General features: G+C 57.5%; 3 protein-coding genes across 3 annotated transcripts; 1 reads left to right on the forward strand and 2 right to left on the reverse strand.

Moving 5' to 3' along the window:
- Positions 1 to 894: 894 nt before the first annotated feature.
- BESB_074650 (adaptin n terminal region domain-containing protein) lies at positions 895 to 6302 on the reverse strand (the record flags this gene model as incomplete). Its single annotated transcript, XM_029365838.1, has 9 exons — positions 895 to 1271; positions 1538 to 2288; positions 2553 to 2801; positions 3171 to 3307; positions 3549 to 3774; positions 4077 to 4231; positions 4594 to 4729; positions 5121 to 5783; positions 6192 to 6302. The coding sequence occupies 9 exons, from the start codon at positions 6300 to 6302 to the stop codon at positions 895 to 897; spliced, it is 2805 nt and encodes a 934-aa protein (XP_029218322.1).
- Positions 6303 to 10443: 4141 nt separating this feature from the next.
- BESB_074660 (uncharacterized protein) lies at positions 10444 to 13519 on the forward strand (the record flags this gene model as incomplete). Its single annotated transcript, XM_029365839.1, has 5 exons — positions 10444 to 10730; positions 11197 to 11300; positions 11652 to 12498; positions 12875 to 13013; positions 13319 to 13519. 5 exons carry the CDS (start codon positions 10444 to 10446, stop codon positions 13517 to 13519), a joined length of 1578 nt encoding a protein of 525 aa, XP_029218323.1.
- A 2250-nt stretch (positions 13520 to 15769) lies between these two features.
- Positions 15770 to 25861, reverse strand: BESB_074670 (Sel1 repeat-containing protein; the record flags this gene model as incomplete). The annotated part of the gene is made up of 17 exons (XM_029365840.1): positions 15770 to 16055; positions 16272 to 16325; positions 16667 to 16744; positions 17299 to 18139; positions 18549 to 18600; positions 18934 to 19065; positions 19826 to 20380; positions 20992 to 21127; positions 21461 to 21615; positions 21870 to 22022; positions 22437 to 22494; positions 22899 to 22981; positions 23411 to 23550; positions 24002 to 24071; positions 24581 to 24641; positions 25123 to 25234; positions 25570 to 25861. The coding sequence occupies 17 exons, from the start codon at positions 25859 to 25861 to the stop codon at positions 15770 to 15772; spliced, it is 3258 nt and encodes a 1085-aa protein (XP_029218324.1).
- Between the last annotated feature and the right edge of the window lie 746 nt (positions 25862 to 26607).

Consider the following 26607-nt stretch of genomic DNA (forward strand, 5'->3'; position numbering starts at 1 on the left):
GACTGAATCTCCGTATACGTATACACACCGAGCATCGACACGTCAACCTCCACAGACAGGTATTCGGCAGCAGAAGTCTGCAGACACCGAGGGCAGCGGCGAACCACGCGCAACACTACCTTCTGGCCCAGGCTGTTTTGAATTTTTCGTCCCCCAAGACAGCCAAAAAGAAACTGAATCCATCGCCGCCGCTCCGCCGCTGCGCAACAGAGCGCCAGCACAGCCTCAACAACACTCCCTCTACGATCATAACAGAGAAATGCAACAAAAAGGAGGCATGAAACGCCTCTCCGGTCATCGTTACAGTAGCACAGCGAGAAAGAGCCAAGATGAAAGACAGATACACAGCGAGCGAGAAGAGATGCAAACAGGAAAAATGCACGAGTTCTACAGTTGAGTAAATTCGACTCTCCCCTCTCGGATCGCCAGGCAGATCAGCTCTGTGAAACGAGTGAGGACACGAAGAGGCGAGGCTGGTGCAGGAAGGGACACAATCCTGGACGCCCCGTTCGTCCCTCGCACTGCGCCCTGTGTTCGCTTTATATTTCTTATCGCTCTTCAACAGGAAAAACAAAGATTCAATTCTGTCAACACGCGCAGAGTCGCGCTGGTGCTTCTATACCCCCGAGAGCAAAGCCCCTTTCCGTTCAGCTCCTGCTCGAATTCCTATGCAGTTTGGCAATGCTCCGCCCGTCTACGTCACTTCACAACAGCGCTTTCCTGCCATCACGTTGTTGTTTGCTTGGCACATAGAAGACATCTGAAGACGTCTCTCTTCTGGTCACTCGCCTTCTGGGTCACGCTTTGTGACGATGTCATCCCCTGCTTGCCCGCCTCTTCCCCCCCCCCCCCCCCCCCCCCCCCCCCCCTCTAAACGACTTCTTTTCGCTTTGATCAGGCGAGCAGTCCCGCTGGAAAGTCTGCGACATTCACGAATTTCTGTACGAGAGCGCCGTCTTTGTTAAAAGAGATTCTGCACTTCATGAGCAGCGGCTTCGCGCCGCCCGCCATTTCCCCGTCTCCGAAGCAGACGTGCATGTCTTGCGTCACGACCCCCGCCCCATTGGGCGGCACACTTGTCCCGGTGGCAGGCCGGATTGTCAGCTTCAGGTACTTGGGCACGGCAGCCTCGAATAAAAGATTCGTGATCTGCTTCCATCCGCGATTTCGGAATTCCGCCCTGATGCGCGCGCTGTCGTCTGCCCCCTGAAGTTCGCCGGGAAGCGCGCAGCCCGGGCTGCCCCCTCCCTGGCGTGAGCAGATGAACTCGACTGACAAGTCGTCCTCACTCAGCACAGTCATGGGGGGATACGCAGCGAGGCTACCACTGCCACCGGCAACTGCTTGCGAGCCACCCCCGCGCTCGGCGTGGAGACGCAGTTGCTCGCTCCTTTAGCCCCGGTTGCCAGGAAGGAGTCAAACGGGTCGGCTGACAGCGGCGAGACGGACGCAGACTTGACTTGGGGCGTCGACGTATTCGGCAAAAGCGACGGGGGAGAAAGGCCGAACAAGTCTTCTAAGCTCCCCGCTCCCTGACCGACTGGGCTCGCCGACAGACCTGCGCCGTCGCCCAAGGACGACGGCGCTGGAGGTGCGACGGTTCCGCGAGGAGGCGCCGAGGAGACAGACGTGCCTTCCAAAAGATCGACGAGAATGTCCATGTTTGTGCTGGCACTCGGCCGCCCCGCCGCAGCCCCGGCGCCTCCAGCTGGCGACGGAGTGTCCAACTTCCCAGATGCACCCACGCGCGCACCACCTGCTGCTGGCGCCGCCGCGGCTGGCGGGGAGGACCCGAGGCTGAGGAGGTCGTCGAGATCGAGCAGATCTCCGCCTGCTGGCTTGGCGCTCCCGCTCTCGACTCCATTTCGCTGCGCGTGCCTCTCCTCCGCGGCAGCCTCTGCGCGCGGCGCCCTCGATGCCCGAGTCGCCGCCTTGCTCTCCCCCTCCTCGCTGACCCCAGCCGCAGGACTGCCCACGTCGAGGGGAACGTCAGTGGCGTCGAACCAGACATCGCCGACGGGGCGGGAAGGCGAAGGCCCAAGGCCCTCGACGCTCCCGGAGCGCGAGGCGAGGAGCCCCGACGACGAGGCGGGCACGCTGCCCAGACTTCCCAAACTGCGCCTTGCGGACAACTTCGCGGGGTCGCAGACTGGCATGCGGTCGAACAGGCCCGTGTTGTCTTTCCATTCTTCGGATACCAGGAGCGCGACGTACTCCAAACTTCTCTGCTGGACTTCGACGCTGCTGCTGGCCTCGAAGCGCTTGAGCAAAGCCACCAAGTTCTCCCGCTGCAAGCAAAACATCGAAAAAACCCGTTAACCTCTTCCGAAGGCGCCGAGAAAGGCACCACCTCAGGCAACGCCGGGAACCACAAGCCCGTGACTCTAGCCCGGGACTGAAACACGGGCATCGAGCAGAAGTGAGCTCCAAAACTCAGGAGACATCGAAACGCAGCAGCACACACACTCGCTCGCGAAAGCCCTGGCTGTCAACGCGGCGTCTCGAGGTTTTTGCACACCTTGCAGCCTTCTACACTCAAGCCCTTCTCTCACCTCGGACGGCAGGCGAGACGCGAGCTTCGCCGCCGCAGTCAGAAGGGCCTGCGTGAGCACAACGCGCTTCGCGTGGGGAAGGGACGGCAACTGGTCAGCGAAACACACGAGGAGGTCGGAGACCTGGCGCGGCGAAATTCTTAACATTTCTTGCGTCACGCTCCCACTGTTGCCATTCGGCCCCAGCAGATGGTCTTTCTCGGGCTTCACCAGCAAGTCGCCAAACTCGCCGATGCAGTACATGCCGGCCTGTAGACGAGGGAGCACAGAGCAACCAAAAAGCAAACGTCCTGCTCACGCAGCTGGCATGTAGCTCGTCGCCGGCGCCATCTTAAGTCTTCCACGAGCTATACGGTATGTCCATGTTCGATATGAGTGAAACAGCGATGCGACACAGTATGCAGAGAACACAGAGGCGCTTCCACGCATGCGCCACGTCCCGACAGGACGGGAGGCTCGTGCGACTCCGCAGAGAGCGCTCCCGACGAACTCGAAAAAGAGCAAAGAAAACGGCAGGGAGAGAAAAGGGCTTTTCCAGCACCTTAAAGAGGCCGTGCAAAAGTTGGTCGAGGGCACAGAGGACATCCGGAGAGAAAACACTCAGCCGGAAAGCCGTACCTGCCAGAGTGCAGCGTTGTTCGAGAGAGAGTCCTGCAGAGAAAAGAAGAATTTGTGGACGACGTAGCTGTGGAGAGGAGGCGTCGAGACAACCAAATCAACGAAGGAATACGTGATCGCGTCGTCGACCGAGTTGCCTGCACAGAAAAAAATGCGCAGAAAAGCTTGAATCAACAAGGATCGGGCCCCGACCACAAACTGAACGCGGCTGCGAACCCCCCCAAAGACCGCGCTGATTCTAGGCGAATCCTTATTTCGGATGCGAAGGTCAATTCGGCAACGATATTTTCGCGGGCTCGTCTTGGATCTGCAAGGCATGCGGATCTAAAGGACACAAGGACGCGTCGAGAGCTACGATTTTTCCACTCTTTTTCTCACCTGCTAGGGTCATGACTTTGAAGAGCGTATCGATCTGCCAGCGCGCCGTTGGCGCGTGGCGGTGAGCAGCCGCGGCGATTTTGTTGATGACGAGCTGCTTGAATTCCGCATCGTTCAGCATCAGCAGGAAGTTCAGGAGCTCCTTGACCAAGCCTCGGACATTGTCGTCCGTGATCAGACAGAAAATAACCTCCACCGCGCGCCGCCGTAGAGACAGATCCTGGTCCTGTAGCCCGAAACGAGCATAAGCAAGCACGGAGTCGACACACGATGAAACGACGAGCATTCGCTAGCTGGTCGCTCTAATCGCTGAGCGATTAGCACAGGCGGGCAAGAAGACACCTGGCACATGCATACGCGGAGAGAGGAAAAATAAATGAACCCATGACTACCAACGGCAGTGCTGAAAAGATTTAGAACGCGCGACGTGTGGCGAGAGAGACAGGAAAAAAGCACGGATGCACACATGACGCGCTAGCGGAGAGAGACACAACGGGAGGAAGTACCCCGGAGAAGACGAGAACGCACCTTGAGACAGTCAAGCAGAATATCTCGATGACGCATGACGGCCTTGCTGTCGACTCTGACAACTTGCTGAAGAGTTCCAAGGGCGACGTATTTAACATTCAGTTCTCGAGAGGAGAGGAACCTTCCAAGGATGTTGACTCCCAGAACGCGGAGCCCTGTGGAAAAAAACGACACGCACGCGAAAAAGATGCCTCTTCCGCAAAAAAAGGGAAAAGACACGCTCAAATCGTTCCGAATCGGGTCGCTGCAGAAGCACACGAAGCAGGCTAGTCAACCGGAGCGAGTTTTGTGGACAGGATACCACTGGGAGCGTACTGCTCTTCTAGAAGTGTTCTCAAAAGGTGCTACCTCCTACTCATTTCTGGTACAGAAGTTTGTTCCACGACAAGCGCCTGCATCTTCATCATACACTGGTGTCTCTGCATCATCCCAGGTGCACAGGAATCTGTGTTCCACCCGAAGGACGGAGATGGCCCAAGGGCGTATGTGCAGCTTCTCAGAGGATCAGAAGTCTCACCAGGATCATCTTCAACCGTCATAATGGTCCTAACGCATTCGTAAAGGACACTGTTGCCGACGTTCTTAGCTCCTTCTGTGTTCGTTGCGACGTGAGCGAGCACATCACTTAGCGACGCACTCGACGCTGAGTCCCCCTGCGAAGAAGACGCAGCAATTCAGCAGAGAGCCATCCTACTTAGTTGAGGTTTTCTGTGCCAGGAAGGAGTCATCCGTCCGCAGAGAAAGATGCACCTGTCAATATGCATACATATATATGCTTGCGCAGGAATGGGGACCCATGTTCCTACGGAGCTTCCCCGTCATGTGGATCTGCAATCAGCCGTCGAGACCACTAGTGCCTCAATCGCAGTGTGATCAGTCAGCATCTGCACATGTAGTTCGTAGAGAACCGACGAGGTTCTCTACGAACTACATGTGCACTTCGTTCTCAGAAAACTAGTCACTCGGCGCTCCTGACCTGCCACCTCCTGCGCCTCTCCCCGACCCCCGACAGGCTGGCGTCGCTCTTTTCTCGCTGACTCTTACCTTGGCGAGAAGGGCGAGAACCCTCAGGAGTCTGCACTGGAGGAAAGGGTCAGTGATGCCGGCGATGTCGTATTCTGCAGCGTGGGCGTAGCCCGCTGTGAGGCAGGCCTTGAGGCTTTTGACGAGAGATTGAATGTGCGATCGCAAGCCGTCCACGAGACCGGGGTTCTTCTCAACCAGCGCCGTGATGAGCGCGCATGCAGAGATGAGGACGCCGTGGTTTCGGTCCGCGAGCAGCGCAGGAAGGCAGGCGACGAGTTTCTCCTCGCAGTCATCCACGCGCTTCACGAGCCTGACCCCACACAGGGCGGCCTTCTTCCGAATGAACGGGTTGCTGCAACGCAGCAGGTCCTCGACCTGAGTCATGATCGCGCCACACATCTCCGCCGTGCCGATGTTGCCTAGAGCGGTGAGCGCCAAGCCGTTCACGTACTGATTCGGATGCTGCAAGTCGTTCTTGATGCTGTTTGTCGCCAGCATGAGCACCTCTGACTGCTCGTCTAGCAGACAGCTCAACCCCAAGTAGCCGACACGCTTCTCGGCAAAGCGCGGAGACGCCAGCAGCTTCAGACACTCCAGCTGAGCAAACTGAGTCGGGTAGCCCAGCATGGAAATAAAAAGGACCTTCGCCACATTCCGGTGACGGTAGCGGCTGTCTCCCTCCTGCAACACACGCACACACACGTGCGCACATTGCTGCCTTCGCGAAGAAGAAACGGGAAAAAAAGCGACGACATGACGGTGCGGCACAGCAGACCGCTCTGCGAACCCACACACTGAGAGACGCGCACAGAGGTGTAAGCAAACCTCAGATGAACAGATGTCGCCACCGCGGAGCGAAGAACGACCCGCGTTGCCTGGCTGGCGCTCGCAAGACTGCCGGACAGAAAGGCGAAGCGTAAAAATGACAAGACACACGCACTCCCAGATGATGTTGTTGCTGTCAATGCGTACAGCATATCAATCCGAAGACAGCGAAACACATCCCTTCGTAGCAGCGAAGCAACTTCATGGCTGACCCTGCCCGAAAGAGTTAACGCAATCAAAGCGCGGAACAAGTCGGAGTCTTACTTTGAAAGCTGTCCGTATCTCGGCGCATTCTTTTGAGACGACGGCTCTTTCGTCTGCAGCGGTCTTGGCCGCGCGAATGTTGCGAATGAACTCCCGCAGCTTGCAGCTCATCTTGGCGCCAGAGAAAAACAGAAATGGAAAACAATCAGACAGTCTCCCCTAGCGGTTCACAATCGGCTCTCCACGTGCGTCCAGAGGCTCCCGACCTGGCGATAGCTTCCTTGCCGAAAGCGAACCACTCATGCAAAGGGAGCGAGCGAGCAGCAGAGGAAGAAGCTGAAGGCCAGACGAAAAGAATGAGGAAATAATAGAGCTTACTGAGAAGATACAGACGGACGGTGAAACCTCCCCTCTTTCTCCTGACTGAAAGAGTTAGTCTGTCGGAGGACCCCCCCTCGAGCGCCGTTTCTGCTGCGCGCGTTACGCGTTTTGCCCTGAGTTCTGAGTCACCGGGAGTCTAGACAACCCCCGCCAGACATGAGTTTTCCTCTAGTGGCGAGATTAAAATAAAACTGCGGCAGGTAGGGCGTCCCAAACGGACTGTGGTGGCCGCCTGAAGGGGGCCCAAAGGAACACGTGCGCAAACACGAGACAGTGTGAACACACGAAAACGTTGCCGGCTAAGTGCCTCTTTCACCCGCCTCCTCTTGACAGTGAGACAGGACTATCACCGCCATCTGCAACTGCAGAGAAGACTACGAACTAAAACGCGTTCTGTGCAGGGTTGCCGCAGCGACAGAACGGATGAAGGACCCTAGCGCAACGCCGGCAACTGTATTCCATGCGAAAGGGTTCCCCGCTAGGAAGGCAGGAAAAGAACGAACAGAGCGGAGACAGAAGAGAACGTAGAGACCTGCTGAGGAGAGCGAAAAGGAAGGAGGAAGCAGCGACTTGGCTAGGAAAAGCTGCGGTCTGCAGGCACGCGACAGCGGTTCTCGGCGGTAGCGGAAGGAGCCAGCAAGCTTGACAACGTTCTGGCGGTAGACGAGAGAAACGACGAACTCACGAACTGAGAAGACGAAGAGAGAAACACACGAGGACTACTGACGCCAGCGACAACGGCGATAAGAAGTGAAAATCCTATGAACAATGTGAGGACACAAAACGGACGACCCGGCCGAAGAAGCGCGAAGAAACGGTCCTTGCGTCACCTAGCGGGGGATTTGGCAGATGAAGTTCAGACGGTGAAGGGCAACGAAGGGAAACAGAAGAGTTCGTCAAGATCTACGCTTCTTCCAAGTGAGGAACAGATCAGGAAAAACCAAAAAGAGAGATGAGACTGTCGAAAAGAGTGCGTTTCACCCTTTCAGCTGGAGAAGAGGCGCCTTTTGGGTGTCGTCGTAGGAACCTCCTACCCTGGGAGAGAAAGCATGCTGCTGCAAGGCCCTACGACACGGCCTTCCTGTGTCGTCCCTTCGTGCTTCGGCAGCAAGGCTTCTTCTAGCGCTTCACCTATTTCGGTGGTACACGCAAGATGTCTTTAGATGCCAGAGACTTGCTTGTTCTTTAAACGCAAGAAATTCTTTCCTCTCTTCTACAGACAGCTACTTCAGACCCTAAGCAGCAACCGACAGGCACATCAGCGCCGCTCTTCAGGACGGCGGGGCTGTGAAGCGCGTATCAACGACGGGAGAAAGCGACTCGGTGCTATCCACGCTAGTTCTCAAAAAGAGGCACACGTTGAAAGAGACGTTGTTCCCATCGTGTCTTTTGCTCTGGCGAAAAGGAAACACCTTTTTTTTGAGCCCGAAAAACCTCCATCCCAGGCACTTGCCCGTCTGTCTGACACCAGAGTCGGCTGGAAGGGCGAACGAATGTCACCCCACAGATCAGAAATCTGACAATTATTCACAAGCATACTTCATCATGGGAGCAACAGGGGACTATGACGCGTGTATAGGCTTTTGAACAGAGACGAATCCTGCGTTGTCGATTCACACGCTTTCCTCACTGGGAGACGAAACAAATACCACTAGGCTGTATTGAGAAGAGCCCGGGAAACTGGTGCGGCTCGCCATCCTCGTACGAATTCAAGCCCTTGAAGCGTTGGATGAGTCCATCCCCATAGAGTTTTCATTGGCCTTAGTGTTGAAACTTTGAGCGTTCATGACCTGTGCAGGATATCCCCCCGGGCGCCAGGTTTCGGTTGACATTGCTCTAGTCCTCACTCTTGCGTAGAGCACCCAGGTGTGTATCGAGCAGCGATGATGCCATTTTCCTGGCTAATGGTCGCGCCGACATCGAGGAAGGAAACTGTGTTTCCTTTTTCGAAAAATGCTTGTCAAATGGACTCAGGTAGGAGCAGTTACCCCGCCCACCTCTTCTTCAGGCACGAGGCGTTACCCTTCCATTTTTTCATGTAAGGGAGTACCACAATCGAGCTACGCTCGACAAAACAGAAGTCACCACCCCACTAATGAGGTAACCTCATAAGACTGCGAGCGTTGACAGATGATGGCAATGGACCCCGATGCAGATATGTGCTGGCATCTGCGGCATGTATTGGTTCGTCATGCGGTGGCGAGCCTGTGTAGCCTTCATGCAGAGAAATCCGCTTTCAACCAAATGGCAGATCGCTAGTGAAAGGCCAATCCTGCGGTCGACTTTTGTCTACCTTCCGAAGACGCCGCACCTGTCGAAATCCTCTGGCACCGCCACACCGCGCCGTTAACGGGGACCATGTCCAAGGTGGTTTTCCTGAGTACGAATGCCCCTCCTTGACGCTGCTTGGTGAGAGGAACTTTCGCTGAAGAAGAGAACACCTGCCTTTGTGCCAGTTTTTGTACGGCGAGAAGCCAAATTTCTGTGTCGCGCCTCTCCATCCTTAATGCGCAAAGGATCACCCACAACTTTGGGCAAATGTTTCAGCGACTACTGGACCTTGACGCATGGCCTGAGTCTACTGAGGAAATGATACACCGCCAGCAGATGACAGCTCTCCCGTCCCTCGCCTCATAGTGACACGCTGACTCCCGTTCACCGGCTTACCGTTACACTCCAAGTTCAAGAGTCCATCCTGCAGAGCCCGGGGAATCATCAGCCCCGTGTGTCAGCCGCTCATTCATGGCTGTATCCCTTTGCTTTGACGTGAATAGCTTTTAACAGACTACGGTTGCAGGGCAATAAGGGCGAGAAGACACCACCATGGCGACGATCTGACTAGTTCAGGGTTTAACGCCCCATCGACGCGTAGCAACGTTAAACTGCGGTGCTGCAACAAGGCACATCATTAGGAGGTACTTGCGGCTCTTGGAGTTCTTGCTGCAGTGAGACGATCGCGATACTTCTCATCTCTGCTGCAGAGTCCAAATACCGCTTTCTTCTCTCGCCGTACCAACAGTGTCGCGCGGGGCGTGCATTCGTTTCAAGACCATGTGCACACAAATCAAATGAGGCTAGCTTCACTTGATCCTCAAGTGCGGAAGACACTAGTGAACAGGGCACCCCGTTTTTCCGTGTGTTCCACTTCTTACGAAAGATCTGTCTTGCGTGGGAACAGGCAGCATTCGAGTCTCTTCTACGCAGATGCTACTACGCGAAGGAAGGAGTGACTCGGTAAAGCGCGTCTGTCGCATACCCGTGCTGTGCCGCATTGCCGTGTGCTGCTCCCCCGTCACGTCTGGTGGGGATGATCCGTATTTTGACTGGTTTCCTGGTTCAACGCGTTCCTCTTTACGTCCAGATTCAGAGAAGCACTGGCGCGATCCGTTTCCCGGATTTTGTTTCTACGAATCCCAATCTCGGGTCTCGACGTGGTCCCCCGACCGACGGCTGCGTCAGCCAACACTCCATTTCACTCTGCGACGGCGACGGTTGTGTCGCAGCTACAGTTTGTGCAGAATTCGTCCGTTTTGCAGGGACGCCCTTCTACTTTGCAATCTATTTTTCTGTTGGAATGCTTGGTCTGTCTCGCCGTTCTCTGTGGAGTTCCCTGACCGCCAGCATGTGGCAGACCGAAGGGATCGGTGGAACGCAGTCGAGTACCCCGGCACTCGCAACGTGAATTCGACACCAGGTTCCTTTCCATAAATCCTCCACAGTTTAAAGCCTTTTCGAGGCGTTCCCTCCACAGAGAGGTCGTTGCATGAGCCGAGGAATTCGACTTCGCCGTGCCTGGCTTTCGCGTGGCTCACGCCGCAAGCCGCTGGGCTTGGTCGCGCTGCCGCTCGACGCCGATAGCGTGTGCGTCCGTTTTATCAGCGTTGACTGCCTACGTCACAGGTGCCGTGGCACCTGAAGGGACCTCAACATGATGTTTGCTGTCGCTGTGGGCACTGAAGAACTGCCTCCGGGGCAGAGAGGAGCTCAGTGTCCGGCGGCTCTGCCGCACGGTAAGGTTGCTGCCGTATTCTACAGCTCGTCCAAATCATGCGCATCTGAAGGCTATTATGTGCCCGGAGTGGGCAGCACGCGGGCCTTGCGGGCTGCGCATGAACAGGAAAGGAGAAAAAATCTCGTCAAATGGGCCTGCACCGTCTCGTACGTCTCCATCTTCATGAGCGTCGTTTTCGGCGTGGCGTCCATGGCCTGCGGCGTCATGTAAGTTCCAGACATGCGTCAACAGCTAACCGGTTCCCCGTTACCCTGACGCAGATTAAGAAGGACAGAAGGGGACCAGCCAGCTCGACTTCCCATTCGTCCGGTGACGCCCGTCTGTGTCCCCTTGCCCTCGATTTCCGCCTCCCCCCAGCTTGCTTCCAGTTCCCCCATGCCACCTCTTTGGACTGCCTTCTTGTTTTCACGTCTCGGGTGCAGTTCGCCACAGCGTGGCCTTTTGTGCCTCTGTCTGCTTCCCTGCGTCCTGGCACATCCCCTGCCTGCCCGCGTGGATACCGGATATCCGACCGCTTCTCGTCTCGAATTAGCAGGCCTCCCCGTGTCCTCGCCTCCAACTGCTTCGGATCAGTCCTGTTTGTGGTGCTTAAGTCCAAGCGCGTCGGCCCTCTTACGCCGTTTGCTGAACCATCAACAGCTGCGGGTGGTGCGACGTGTCTTTGCCTTTCAGGGGAGACATTATTTTGTCTCTCGTCGCGCTTGCCCTGGAGACCTGGATCGACATGCTCTCTTCTGTAGCTGTGCTGTGGCGTTTCCAAGACGACGAAGAGCCGGGTGAGCATGCGAGATGCAAACAGAAAAATCGGCTTAAAATGGCGAGGGAGAACACGCGGGAGAGGTTAAGGGGTTGAGGCAGGGACTGCATGCCACGGAAGAGCGCGAGACTGTGAGACAGGGGGCTGCCGCGAAACCAGGTGTGAGGCAAAAACAGAGTTACACTGCTGGTGGCGTGGACTCACTGGATATCCTCTTGAAGGGACTTGGAGCACTGACCAGCCACACACGCCGGGACCGGTAAGAAGTACAGCCTAGAAAGCTCTTCTTCATGACTCGCGTGAAGAGACTGAATGGGCTCTCAGGTGGTTCTTGTGTATGCGTGGGTCTTTTTTTTCTTCTCCGCTTCAGGGCCTGGTGTGCCGGCCGTTCTTCATCCCCCCGTGCCCTTCGGGCGAGGTTGCTCTTCGCCTGTGTCGTTCATGAAACGGGAGGAGTCGTCGGTCTCGACTGCTGTTCTGCCTTCTACAAAGTCCGGAGCACAGAAGCCGAAACCGAGCGGTGTGTCGTCGCCTGCGAGGCCGCCCTGTTCGTCCAAGGTCTCTCCGTCGTCGCCCGTGGCTGCTGCGTTGACGCCGCCGTGCTCGTCACGTTCCTGCACGCCTCCCGCCAGCGGGTCGCCGCTGCCTCTCTGCGGCAGGCCTGAGAGGGACTCCAAAGATACGCACACGCGACTGGAGCTGCAGGCGCCTCTGTCCCTGCCAGGGCCGTCGACTGACGTGGAGGCTCGTGGCAGCTCAGCCGCGACCACGCCGCCGTCAGACAGCGTGGCTACTGCTGCACGCTTCTGGTTTAGCGGCGATGCGTCGCCGCAGGGCGCCTCGACGCCAACGGCAGAGAGCGCGGGACGACCGAAGAGCGCACCTACGCCGCGAGCCGACTCGCTGCCGCCATTGAGCCGAGGTCTGTCGTACGCGGCGCGCGAGCGGCGCTCGTCGATGGCTGTCGGCTGCCTCTTTGTGGGTCTCGCAATCTGGGTCTCAGTGCAGGCCCTCTTTGACCTTGTCGCGACTCGCGCGCCTCGCGGACACGCGGTTCCACAGGCTGAACAGGCCCATCAGTTCTCGCAGGAACTCTCCACGGAATACCGTTCCGCGCTTCTCACGTGCGTGCTGTGCTGGCCGAGTGCGCTGATCTTTGGCGCGCTTGCTCTTGCCAAATTCGATCTCGCCGCCCGTCTCCGCAGTCAGGTCCTCGGGTAAGGCCGAACCCACGCTGTCTCAGCGGTGTGAGAAGTTGCCCCGAGCCACAGCCATCGATCTCGTCTGTTGGGACGACCCACGTCCGAGTCCAACGGGCTGATCGCCGCTTCCTTACTTTGAACACAGAGAGAAGAACAATGTGTTTGTTGCATCACACCCGGCTAGACACACCCACACCTACTCTTCTCCCTGCGCAGCGCTGCCGCCAGTGTGTGCTCACCATGCACACCACTAAAAAGAAGTATCTATCTGTGCATGCATGTATATATGTATATATGTAATTCACATATGGGCGGCCATACGCAACGCATGTGTACCCGACGATGGTGTTTCTTGACGTGTGGAATGGTTCTGTGCGTGGCGTCTTTGCAGGCGAGATGCAATGTGCTCCGCGTTCGGCGTTGCACTGTCCCTTGTTGCGGGAATCGTCAATTTCATCGCCCTGGCACGCATCGGCTATAGTTCGGGTTCTCCGCATAGAGAACCTGCTGCCGCCGTTTCCACGCGGGACGTGAGTCTGCTCTCCATCTGTGTTCGCGTTAGTGGTCCATCTGCAGATAAAGTTCTGCAGCGACGCACCTAGCAACGGAGTTGAGCGGGCTGACCGCTCCTTTTCGGACTGCGGAAACCTTAGAGAAAGTGCAGTGTTTGCGGGAGGAAGATAGCAGTGCGGGTGCTAGCCGGGGTGCGCGTTTTTTGCTGTCAGCTTCGCACAAGACCGGCCTCGTACGTTTTCTGCAGCTACTCCTCTCAGAAGCGACGCGTTGGGTGACTGAGATCCCGCCTTGTCTGCGTCGCGTTGCTGGTATGTCGCAGCTGACGAGCTACGACGCTGTTGCTGCGCTGGTGATCGGCGTGCTGATGCTGCTCGAGGGCGTCCGAACGATCGCGACGAACTGGAGTCCGACGCGGCTGGAATCGCTGACTGGAAATCACGTCCGCGTTGTGGCGAGCACCAGCGCCTACTCGGAAGCGTGTTCCCTCTCGCCTCTACCAGCAGACCCACGCAAAGGTTAGGAGCCAAAGTACACACATCCCCGACTTAACAAGAGCGAGCAGTGCCACAGCGGCAGGTTCGCGACAAGCGCGGCCGCAGAAGGCCAAAGCGGAGGGGAGAGGAGTGCGAACCGTGATGCCGCTGGAGAACTCCGTTCGCCGTATTCGACGAGGACACTGGCGGGGGCTTGCGTTTTTTTTGCGTCTTGCGCGTCGGTGTGTGCCATGTGGATGTGTGGCTCCGTGGCGACTAACTGCAGCCTTAAGCGGGGCCACCACCGGTTTTTAGTTTTTTGTCAACTGCGAGTTACAGGACTCGCGTGCCTATGCACCGTGTCGATGGGTGGGCGGCAGCCCGTTGCGAGGAAAAAGTAGAGTATTTGCCGAGTCTTTCGGCGTAGTCTTGTGATGCGTGTACCGTGCTGAGGCTCAGTGCCGTCTCGCGCACGCGTATGGGCGTGGAGGCAGACCAGCGGGGAGAGCTGCGGTATGCCGCGTATTATCCGGGCGAGTGCTGCCGCTGCGCCGAGGAAAGGAATTTAGACGGTAGGGAAGTAACGATCCACTCAGTGTGCTCTCTGGCGCGTTGATGTCGGCCTGCTGCTCCACCCTTGTCACGCCTATTCACAGCAAATGGCGTCTGGTTTTTTCACCGAACTGTCGCTCTCCGCATAGCTAGCTCCCAGCCCCCTGATTCAAATGGGGCGAGCGCGGGTCTGGGGCGCTCTGTGCACTTCCGTGCAACGCTTGAAGCAGGGCACATGGAGGAACGAGCTGCTACTCGAGCTCTCGGCAACGCCTGCACAGCTGCTTCGGCGGCAGGGGTGTTGGTCGCTCGTTTGCCAGACGCTCGGTGTCCAGAGTCGGCGCGTGCGGCAGAACACACCGGAAGCGAGTTCTGTGCACGAGAGTGCTTGTGTATGCAGCCGCAAGCACTCGCTGGTGCGTGTGTTAGAGAGCATAAATATTTTTTACAGATGCGGCTTTCATGTCAAACCTCGTCTGCGCTTCCTTTGGGCCTCGACTAGTCGTGGCGTTAGTGAGGGCGGAGGCGCCGTTGCTGGTGGGCGTGTACTTGGGAGGGTAGATGCAGGGGAGGGAAAAGTTCTCGTGAGCCTTTCCTTTGTGTATTTGCCATGATGGGTGTGCCAGCGTACGTGCTTTTCAGGGGGGGGGGGGGGGTGAGGAAAGGAATGGGGGGGAAGAGGAAGGGGTTCGTAGTTCGAAGGGCGCCAGGCCTTGCATGGGTTTCGCATAACATTTGCGGTTAAGGGGAGCAAAGTCTCCGATGGAGGGTAAGCAGCTTGACCTGCTTGGATGACTCAGTGACAGGCTAAATGGGCTCGACAATAGAATCAATATGGGTTTGCTCGAACGACGAAGTTTACTGCAGAAATTGACTCTCACTGTGACCGAGTCCGGCCTACGGGTAACAGCGGCCGACGCGTGCTCGGCTTGTAATCCGTTTCAAGCACTGTGTGCCACATATCGCATTGTGGGATGGCGCCACTGTTGCAGTTTTAGAATTCCAGTTTTGAAGAGCGGACACACGAGAACAGTTGTGTGGTAGCACTACAGAGAAGTGAAGAAAGCCATCTTATCTTTCTTCTTTTTTGACCATAAAGCATCACAACATCTTGAGAGAGAACCGACCAAATCCGACACACACAACGGGGGGAGAGGGGGGGGGGGCGGGGGGTGTCACAGTCGCTCTCGCCGAAGACTAAGAGTCTGAACTCCGCGATAACAGCAGCGGCGACTCGTCCGTGACCGTGTCGCAGCATCCTGCGCTCTCCCGTTCGTCTCACTCATATGATCGCCTAAAGCTCCCCCCAGTCGCAAGCACTCGAAAAAAGCTTCCCAGGACAGTACCATTCTCACAGTCGACCATTTGGCAATCCCCAGTATCCTGAGTCTCTTTGCCACTCCTCGACGCTATTTGTAGGCAGAGAGACAGGGTTTAGAACGAAAACGAGGCTGCGCGACACGCACGAAAGTTAACCCAGGCGAAGGCACGCAAGCATCCAAGACTGCCTGAGGCAACGCCTGGCAAAATCGGCCATTTTCGTCTCATCTGCCATCGACCGAGAAACTCCCCACCTTGTTTCTGTCTTCGACAGCACGTCGTTTGCATCTGGAACTCAGATTGGCGAGTTTCACAACACACGCACTGCAGTTCTGCGTGAATCCGCAAGGAGAAAGCGTTTGACTCTGTCGAGACTGTCACTACATTGGGAGGCCTACGGCTGCGTCTCAGGTTTTGTTTCCCGCTCATTTTTCCCGCTTCGTGCGCCACCACATGTGCTTGAGGATGCTTGCCACCCCTGCGGCCTTCTCGCCGCGTTCTTCGCGCCGCCTTGCCCACTTGTCTTTCACCGTCAGGCGACCGATCTGGGCGGCCAAGCCCCATCGCTTGAAGCGACGCTGCAGCGCCTTGCGCCAACCTTGCCAGGGCGCCGCCGCGCCTGACCGGAGAATCTGCTGAGGCCCTGCCGCCGCATGCGCTTCCTCGCCTTCGGCATAGATCTTGAGCAGGTCGATCGCGCGACCATACAGTCTGCGGAGGCAAAACAGATACGGAGAGGAGGCCTTGAATCCAGGCGGCACGTGGAACAGGCACACCCATGCCAGGCGCTTACACAACGTCATCAGAGGAGCCGTGACAAGCAACGGCGTCAGAACGCGGTTTCTCTAATGCAAAAAGGAATGTCACCAGATGCCAAAGAGAACATGGATTCGATGAAAGCAGACCTGCTAGTCCTAAAAAGCTTACGGAGGCGTCACAGATGTTCCGGATTCATAGAGGGAGGCGAGGATGGGGAGCGATCTGCGGACAAGAACACCGCATACAACCCTCAGTCACCGTTTGTCCCCTGCTCTTCAAAATCCTGGTACTTTGCATCACTGAGTCTAGAAGATAAGAAACAAGAGTCGCGTCTTTGCGTCCGTTGCCACTGTCACTCGTCTGCAGATTCCCTATCGTTTCGTTGAACGTTCCCACTGGTCTGCGTGCGCACCGACACGGACGTTGCATGCAGTACATATAAAAGTGGTCGTCGTCACATATACGGCGCCTAGAGAGAGTGCACGTGGCGACGCGCACGTATCTACACGTTAGGTACTCCTCGCGAAAACTCTACACGAGTCCCTCATGCTTCAATGCCTTACTTGACATCGCCGTGGGCGGCAGAAATTTTCAGAACTTCTGCAGAGAGCTCGGGGCTGGCGACGACGACGCCGTCGGCGCTGAGAAAACGCAGAACACACAACAAAGAGACGATGGACGTCTACGTTGTGCGAAGGCAACACATCCACACAAAGTGCCAGAATGAAAAGACACGAAACCCTATCCAGAGGCAATGCGTAAATCAGAAACTTTGTTCGCCCGCACGTAAAGTCGTGTCGCGATATGGCACGACAGGAAGAGTCGAGCGGGACTCAGAGACGAGCCTCTCCCGCACACGCCTATCTGCCACACCACTCTCTCACTGCCCGGCAGTCGCTTTCCGCGACATAATCGCGCCGAACCCATTCAGCACAGCGGCGAAAGCAGTGATGAACTTGCCACACAGGCAAGAATTCATCCCGAAGCCACAGCGGCTCTTGAGATCTCGACTGAGGATGCGCACTTAGCCTCGCGCGACAAATGTATGAGCATACTTACATACGCATAAAAATACACGACCTCTGGCGCGAAAACCCGATGCGTGCGCTTCGTCGCCGTCCCCTGAGACCACGCAGCTGGTGTCGCTGTGTTGGCAATCGGCGCTTTCGCCGCGAGAGAGTCTCTGTCTTCTTACCTGCCTTTGATGTGGAGCTGCGCGATCTCTCTGAGCGCCTCCGGATTCCCTTGCAGCGCGGCTCTATTCCACATGCGGTAGATTTGCGGCAGGCGAGGAGCTGGGGGATCGACTGTCGTGTGGCGGTCTCCTTCCAGTTCTTCTCCCCTTCTGCGTTCGTCCCGCGACGGACCGAAGGCGCTGGTCTGCGCGCCGTTCTCCCCGTCTGTCTCTCCCGGGCCTCTGCTCCACCATCGCCGTTTGGCTCGCGCCTCGCCATTCTCGGGAAGACTCGGTTCAACCTCTTCTGCTCTGTCGCCGCGCCAGGAGAAGCTCCAACTGCGGCTCGCTTGCCCGTCGGCGGCGACCCCGGTTTCAGCACACCCGCCAGCCTCTTCCTCATCGCCTTCGCTGGCTCCGGCATACCGCCGCCCTTGCTCAGGTGCGCGCTGCGGCGGATCTGGATCCGCGACCGCCGCACGGGGTTCGCGTCGCGCCTTCGTCGCGTCTGCAGACTTCGCGTCCCTCATCCTCCTCTCCGGCCTCTTCGCCCCCCATAAGAGGTTACCGACGAAGCTCCAAAAGGACGGCGACTCGTCGGGCGCCGAGGGGTCGCGTTCGCCGTCTCGTGAGCCCTGGGGGGGATCCTGGACACTGACGCGCGGCCTGCGCGGCGGACGCTCAGACCGGGCTGCCTTCGGCTGCGGCGGCGACCGCTTCAGGGGAGCGAATTCCCACGAGGGACGGAAACGGGTGTAAAGAAACGCGGCATTCGCCTGCGCGACCTCGAAGCCTTCTTCCGCGGCGAACGCATAAGTCAAGAGCGCGCCTTCGAGGTCGCCACTCACGTACTGCGTGAAGCCTGCGTACCAAAGATGAGACGGGTGGACAGACACGAAGGGGAACTAGTAAAAGGACGCGGAAGCACAAGAGCGGGACATCTCGAATCATCCCTGGAGGAGGCACGCAATGAATAGAAAACACTCAAGGGGTGAGCGACATATATATATATATATATATATATATATATATATATATATATATATATATATATATACGCTCACATGCATTTAGGCGTCAATACGCCATCGGGAGAAAGAAGAGGGCGAGGGTTTCGCACTGATGCGAGCTTAGAGTTCAGTGATCACGGCATGGTAAGAAAGTGAGATTTTCATCGTTTGAGTCGCTTTTAAGCATGGACTCTGCGGGCACCCTGCGCTTCACAAGCTCGAGCAAAGCAAACACTTGCCGCCTGAGCCCGGCTGCCTTACCTTTCCGAATGTCGTCGACCAGCGGTCCCGCCTCCGCTACGAGCTTGTACGCCTGGAAGCCGAAAGCCACGAAAGAGAAATGAGTGAGTTTGTTCTTTCGCCCGAGGGGCAGCACCGGGACACAGGTTCGCAGACAGAAAGCGGGGCGTCTCACGTGAACCACGGACCCCAAAACGATACCTACGATCGACGCGAAACACACAGATAAATCCTGCGAAGGCCACGCGTGGAGGGAGGGGAACTGTGTGGGAGAGAAAGGAATGTCTACAGAGGCGGTTCGCACGCGAAGCACGGGCGGAAACCCTCGGAGGCAGGTCGTTGCGGACGTCGGCTAAACGTGCCTGTCTCTACTTTTTTGACATCTTATTGCCTTTGTTGACCTCACCAGCGTGGCGTCTTCGCAGCTCCGCGGTGCGCCCTTCCCCGCCTCCAACAGCTGCCCTTCGCGCCAGGCGGCCAGGATGTATCCGCCGTCGGCCGCGCGCTGGTAGAAACGCAGGGCCTTGACGAGGCTGCCCTGACAAGCGAAGAGAAAGCGAGACAAGTCGCGCGCCAAGCATTACAAACACATGCACGAGCAGGCAGCCACGACTGCGTATCAGAAAGACACACACGAAGCCACACTGACAGCGAAGTAACGCACCCTGAGGATGCAGATTATACATAACGAGGTAAATAAATGCTGACGACTGAAACGCACACCCATACCCACGCATGTATAGATGTATTTATATTGCGAAGCGCCGGAGCCTTGGCCGCCAGGCATGAACCCCGCGAAGGGCATCTTTCTAACTATTTTTGCTAGGGCTATTTCACAAGCGACTTTGAGTGAAGAAATTCACCGATAGCTCCAACACGTTCACGCGCATGGAGTCAGTGTCCACAACTGCCTCGCTCTTAATACCGATTCCGTCTCTCAGTTCGAAGCAAACATAATTGCCACGATATAATTGTCCCACACTTTTACACGAAAGACAAGCTCGAGTTTTACCGCTCCTCTTTCCCGTTTCTAGGAGTCCACCCGTAGCGGTGGACCTCTGTACGAGCTGAACCTTGCATACACATGCAGGCCTGAAAGACATCCATCCTGCGCCTGCAAAGGCGTGTGTCCGCCACGACTCCAGTCCGACGATTCCACACCGAACGGCACCGCCAATTGCACGCCATGAACGCGACGCTCGTTGACACCTTGAATTCGCTTTCGCGTCACCAGCACAGGAAAAGAGCCGCGACTTTTCCCTCAGCCTTGCCGTCTCCCAGGAGCTTGGCGGACCTACCGCGGCAGTGCCTAGCGTGTTGGTTCGTCGCCGTTTCCTCTCCGCGGGCTTCGCGCGCGTGTCGGTCTCTGCACGAAACTCGTGCCTGTCTCTGCGTCCCTTCTCCGCGCGTCCTGCAGCCTCTTTCTCCCCGCCTGCAGGGCCTCCCCTCCGTCTCTCCTGGGCGTCGTCCTCTGCATGCTCGCCTTCGGCCTCGCGTCTGGCGCGGCTGGGCTTGGCGGCGCGGCCTCTGTCGGCGGCCTCTCCACGGGCTTCCGCGGCTGTGTATCCCTCGACCTCTATTTCGCCGAGAAAGAAGAGCGCCTCGGGAAACTCCTTCAGCGCAGCCTGCCGGAAGTAGTGCACAGCAAGGGTCTCGTTCCGTGGAATCGAAAACGCGTCATCAGACGCCGAAGAGGAAGACGCAGAAAGGGGTGGCGAAGACGACGGCGCTGAGAACGGCTGGAGGTCCGGGGCGAGGTGCGAGGCCGAAGGCGACGGACTCGGAGCGTTGGTGCCAAAGTAGTACAAATAGCCGAGGTAGTTCTGAGACTCTGGGTCGCCCAGCTCTGCGGCCTACGGTGCAGACAAGCAAAATGTGAACCCGCCAGCCAAGGCTGCAACGGCATGCTGGCAAAGATGAACGCGAGGCACACGCCCCGCCAGCGAGGAACAAACGCGCAGGCGCCAGCTTCCGAAATATATAACAACCAAGCAACTCGAGCAGATGCAGCCGCGATGCTCACATGCAAATCTCTGCTGTCCACGCCGCACAGACATATGCGCATCGAGTCACTTTGTCACGACATATGTGAACATATAAAAATATACGCAGATAGCTGTGCCCAGCTGCAAAGAGGCATCTCACAACTCGTCTATGCGCCACATGCGTTGAATACGCATGCGCGCATACACTCCAAACTACAAATCTCATCTACGTGCTGCCTGAATGCCAGTTGAGCGAGCCTATGACCTACATATGTATACATATCTATCTATACCTATATCTATCTATCTATCTATCTATCTATCTATCTATCTATCTATCTATCTATCTATCTATCTATCTATATATATATATATATATATATATATATATATATATAAGCCGCACGAGGCAATGATGAGTACAGCTCCGCATAGCGGCGCTCACGACAGGACATACGTAGTGCGGACCCAGCAGTTACCTGCTTCAGGCATTCGATAGCCTTTGGGAAGCTGCGTTCCACGCCTTGCCCCTGGAGATAGAGAAGCCCTAAGTCTCTGAGCGCGGGGGCGAGACCTTGCTTGCCGCTCGCCTCGTACAGCTCCGCAACTTGGCGCCTAGCACGCGAAAGAAACAGTGGAGCGGGGGGAAGGCCGCGTGGACGCAGACGCAAGCCGAAAGCCAGGAGCTCTGAACGATTCGTGACTGCTGTTCGAACTGTCGCAAAATCACGTGTGGGCGCCAGCGAGCCGCATGTGCCACATACGTATGTATTTGGGTATGTGGGCACATACGCTGCTCCGCATGCGCTACGCATCAGAAGAACGCATGCAAGCCTATATATGCGAGGAATTACATATCCCTATACTTCTGGTTCACGCACACATCAGACGGCAACAATTCATGGAAGTCACGCTACGGGCGTAGGCTTCCACAGGTGCAGCGCCTACATTCTCTCCGCGTCTTGGTTTTCCGCTTCAGGCGAGCGGCTGCCAGACGGGGTGGCCTCCGCAGGTTGCTGCTGTTCGCGGAGCTTTGCGAGCTCGTACTGCGCCATCGGGTTTCCGTCCTTGGCCTGGTGCTCCCAGTACTGCAGAATTTCTTTCTGGAAAAACAGCGATACAGAGCAAACGGAGCCATTTGATGCATTTGCTGTAGGGTTGCCTGCACAAGCTGGCTTCCTTCCAAACCGCCTACGGGGCCACTCGATGTCGGCGCGCTTCTGCGTTCCACCCTCGTGGCTAACGGCGCGGGCGCATTACTGAGCCCTGTCGCCCCTCGTGTGAGACTGGCGAGCTCTTCGCGGTGCTGCGTCTCTCTCAGTGTCTGCTTCGCCTCGCTCTGCATCTGCGCGCGCACCTGCTGCGTCTGAACCGTCTGCAGCTCGCGCCACTGAGCGTCGGTTTGCTCGGTGAGACGGTCGGAGTCTCCGAGCGGTGGCGGAGGGAACAGCGCGGCGCTCCCGTCGTCTTGTCCTGGGGCCAGAAATTGAACAGTTCGCTCCGCAGCGAACTAAAGGAAGGAACGCATGCGCGCAAGAAACAGGCAAGAGACGTGTGTTCACATCGTCCTGCCCCCAAGCCGTCGACGGGCCGCGTCTCCGCCGAGAGACCCCAGCAAGGATCGCGCAGGTGCTGAAAGTCAATACACGGCCAGCGAGGTCTCCGCAAAGCTGGAACTTTATCGCGGGCTACGGAGTGCTCGCGGGGGAGGCCACCTCGAACGGGGCGCGACACGGAATTTTCAGTCGCGCAGACAAAAGCATCCCCTCCCTGCAAGGCGCTTGCCGCGCGTCCAACACGAACACAGGGGCCCTGCCGACGCTGGCAGCCTGCAGAAGACTCCGCATTCTCGGGTGAAGTCTCGGAGTCGAGGACAGGGCCCGCCTTTCTGGCAGTTTCAGCCTTGTCTTCCAAGGTCCCTTACCTTGTAGTACCTTAGGGCAGTCTCGCAATCTGCAGCGACGCCGTCACCGTAGAGGAACCTGAAGCAGAGCACGAACACGCGAAAACGATTGGAGATCCAGGCAGAAGACAGACACACCACGGCTTCGTCTCTCGCGGTGGCGTGTCTTGTGAACGCTGTCCGACCGAGAGCCAATGCGGGTGCTGCTGGCCCCAAGGGAGATCAGTATGTTATTTCTTATCTGGAAACCAGGACATCTTGTGGCGGATGTCAGAAACGCGTCGGCGTCGTATGTGATTCACGAGCCTCTTCTCAAATGGGAGTCGCTGGGGTGACCTAACATATCGTCCACTTATCTGCCACGGCGAAAAACGCTTGCGAGATAATGCAGGCCCGCGCCGTCTCCGATGCAACCAGACCGTTGAGCCGCCTCTCATCTAGTGGCCTTCTCAGAGCTCAGCCACTCTCTTCGCAGCAACTCACCGAAAGCCCATGGCGAGGATCGCCGGAATATAATCCGTCAAAGAGGCGAGGTAGTGCAGTCGCGCAGCCTCGGCTTCATTAGGCTGGAGCGCACAAGAAAACGCAGGAAAACGCGAAGCTCCAGAGAACAAGCGGCATCGCATTGAGAGAAGCGACACATAGAAAAACATGGGCGCAGCAGCGGAGCTCAATCGTGCGAAGACGCAGCCTCCGCGAGCGTAGCGAGCTTAAGCAACAATCGATGTGAACAAAGACCGTATATACGTATCTATATACGGTGACACTAGTGTAGCCGGCTACCGTCGCGCCGCGACGGACAGCAGGGTGACCAGAACTGCAAACACGAGCACAGAAGGGCAGCGAGATTCGCAGCCGCAGACACCTTTGCACCTATGCACGAGGCTCGCCCAGCGGCCGGTGGCAACCTAGAGGGGGGCCCCGGGCTTGGCAAGAAGTCGCCCGTGTGCCTGAGGCTTCGACGCAGGGAGTCTCGCGGCTGCCACGCGACTGACCTCGAGGGAGCCCAGGCCGATCGCGTACGCCACGCCGAGAGCGTGCAGCGCTGGTCCGTAGCCAAAGAGAGCCGACGCACGAAAGTGCTCCACTGCGCGGTTCAGATCGCGTGTAATGCGCCTCAGCACACCTGGATACCCTGAAGACAGCGAGCAGTCATTCGTCCCCCGCCGCCACTCCGCGGTCACCACTCGTGCCGTAGGCTCGCAGGCCTGTCTACGGGTCTGTGCTCACGGAGTCAGCTGCACTTCACGCGCGCATCTGCTGCACCCGCAGCCGTTGTTTCGCAAACCCCCCCTGTGTAGCGGAGCGCGACGGCAGCAAAGACTCCGCTGGAAACGCAGGGGACGACGCACAGGGTGAGGCAGCTCATCCCGCGCGCGCCGCTCCGCGTACAAAACGGAATCGGCGAGACAAACCATAGAGCGCACGCGCGGGGCAGGTTCTGCCCAAACAGAGACGGAAAACGGAAAACAGAAGCCAAGAACGAAGTGCGAAACGCGCAACTGCGTAAAAGCGTGCAACAGAAACCAAGGCACCACGGCAGAGGGCACACCCTCCACTCGACAAGACAAAGCAGTCCGCTGTACCTCGAATTTGAAGGTCTCCCAACTCGTACAGCGCCTGTGCAGTGGCTGCGTCGTGGACTTCCTCTTCAGCCTGGGGAATTGAAACAAACAAAGAATCGCAGCTCCTGTTTGGAGGCCCCCCGCGGGAGCGCGCACAGACACAAATGAACACAACAAGTGTTGGCTCGCGACGTGCATGATCCCGTGATGAGCAGAACGCGGGCTGTGCCAAAGGCCAAACACATCCTCAAGCCTCTCCAGCGAACGCGGTATCAAATGGAAAAGAAAAATATATTCTTATTGTCGCCGCTGCCGTCGGGAGCGCGTGGCACGCAGTTCCCGCTGCAACACCAAATTCAAAAGGTTGGAACGCAGAGTGAGCCCTGAGCATGCGAAACAGGCAGTTAGCCCGCAGCAGCGGTGCAATGCAAGGTTCCGTCTGGTTCGTATTCCAGTCTCATACTGGCTAGTTCTAGCGGTATCGAGAAGACCCAACCCCCCTGCAAACAACAGACACGGATATCGACAACAGGCTCCGCGTGCGACGAGGGCGTCAGACGCGCTCTCTGCACAGGCGGCGCGGCCCCTGTGGCGGCTCACCAGTTCCTGCAGCAGCTGCGTGGCTTTCTTCAAGTCGACGGTGTGCCCGTTCTCACCATATCTGCGCAGTACATAACGCAGTTGTAGACAGAAAAAGCCGAGATGTCACCACCTCGAGGCCCGCGGGCGCCCTTAACAGAAACGCTGTGTCTGCCCTTGCCGGACTTTGCTGAAGAAACAAGCGAATACAGCCGAGCGAACGCCAGCAGCGCCGCGACTCCGCCGGCCTGCGACCCCGCCTCGTCTTTCCGTTGCACATGCAGGCGTGATGACGCACAGCTACCTGCACGTATTGTTTGTTCACTTCTATACAGGTGCGCATCTTCGTCGCTTATCCGGATTCACCTTCCATTCTGCGCGACACAGCGGCAACCCGCTTCTCACTCGAGCACTTCTGCGTCGTATCGCGCTGCTGTCTCGTTGCTCTCGCTGGTTCCCCACATCCTCTCTCCGAAACCAGCGACAGCGGCTTCGGACTCGCAGACACAGAGGGACAGGCAGGCCCGCGCCAGTCCCTTTCTGCGACGCTTGCGACTTCTTACTTGAGCTCGAGCGCGGTGGTCAGCTTCTGCGTCCGCGCAGGGCTGACGTTCAGGAACGCCTCGTGCTGCTGGGCCTGGAGCGTCGGGAGCAGCCGCTCCAGGGCCTCGCCCGCTGCGCAGAGCAAACGACACCCTCTGGAGGTGGGAAAATGCTTGATGTCGAAGCGCCCTCGCCGCGGAACCCGTGTGAGCAGTGGTCACGGAGAGGAGTGGCGACAAAGAACAGGAGAGAGTCCCAGCGCGCCGGAAGCAGGACGACGAGAAGACGTCTACAAGAGAGAGGCCGTTCACGAGAGCGGCAAATACATGCGGAGCACACGTGTTGGCAAGAGAAAAAAAGAGAACAACTGCACAGGATGGATGTGCGACGAGAGACGAACCGGACTGAGGTCTCCTCCATGCCCTCTCATCGGTTCAGACGGCGGGTCGCGCTGTCTCTTTGTTCACCTTCCTTCAGTCCCTCTTTCGCCTTCTTCGTCACGCGGCTGTCTTCCGCCCTTTCCTCCGTTCGCCTTTTTTCCATTCGCTCGCTGCCTTCTTCTCGCTTCACCCCAGCGTCCTCGCTCGCTGCCTCACCTTCGCGAGTCGTCCAGCCGCGCTCGCCCTCCGGCGTTGGTCTTCGCCCCAACTCGCGCCTCAGGGCGGCGCATGTCTGCGCCGAGCAAAGGACAAGAAGCGCGAGAGCAGATGCCAGCAGGCGCCGCTCTCTGCGTCTCCGGGCTCCACTTCCATCCCTCATTCTCCTCCGCTGCCCTCTTGGACTGGCGACGGACCGAGTCGACGCAGGGAGGCGGAACTGCCAGCGTCCGCGCACACGGCGACACGAAACGCACTCCGGGGAGGCTGAACAAGAAGGCAAGACAGCAGAGCGGTGGGCACGGAGGCGTGTGCGTCCGCAGAGGCGGATCGACCGACTCCCTGTCGCGAAAGCGAAGGAGAGAGAGCAGAGGAGACGACGGAAAACGAGGTAGAGAGACGGACCACACGACGACAAGCCGGGGTGTCTGGTCGGGGAATTCCTCGCGAAAGAATCAGACATTCAGAGTAACGAGGACTGGAGAGAAGTGACTGGCGCAGGAACAGTGAATCGGAGGAAAATGCGCGAGGAGAGAAGTACGCGCGGCGAAGAACTAACGCAAACGGAGACAGCTCGCAGAGACAGAGAGACACGCAGACGGAGAGACAGAACCGGCGCCGCGAAGGCGTCCCCAGCCAGGAGCAGGAAACGAGAGCGGCTAACAGCCAAGTGAACGCGCACGCTGCGAAAGCGCGAGCGAAGAAAGACAGCCAAGGCGAGCACAAAGAAAGACATACAACCACAAGGCGCGAAAGTGATTTATGCCCGAGGAGGCAGTTGAAAGGGAGCCAGTCAAGTAGCCCCAGAGCCACACGACGCGCGTGACTCCTCGCACCCGTGCCAAACAGGTGTCTGTCTTCTCCATAGATCTGCCTGGCGATCCAAAGAAAAGCGACACGCCGACCGAT

The sequence above is a fragment of the Besnoitia besnoiti genome (assembly GCF_002563875.1).
Source record: "Besnoitia besnoiti strain Bb-Ger1 chromosome Unknown contig00007, whole genome shotgun sequence".
NCBI classification, from domain to species: Eukaryota; Apicomplexa; class Conoidasida; order Eucoccidiorida; family Sarcocystidae; genus Besnoitia; species Besnoitia besnoiti.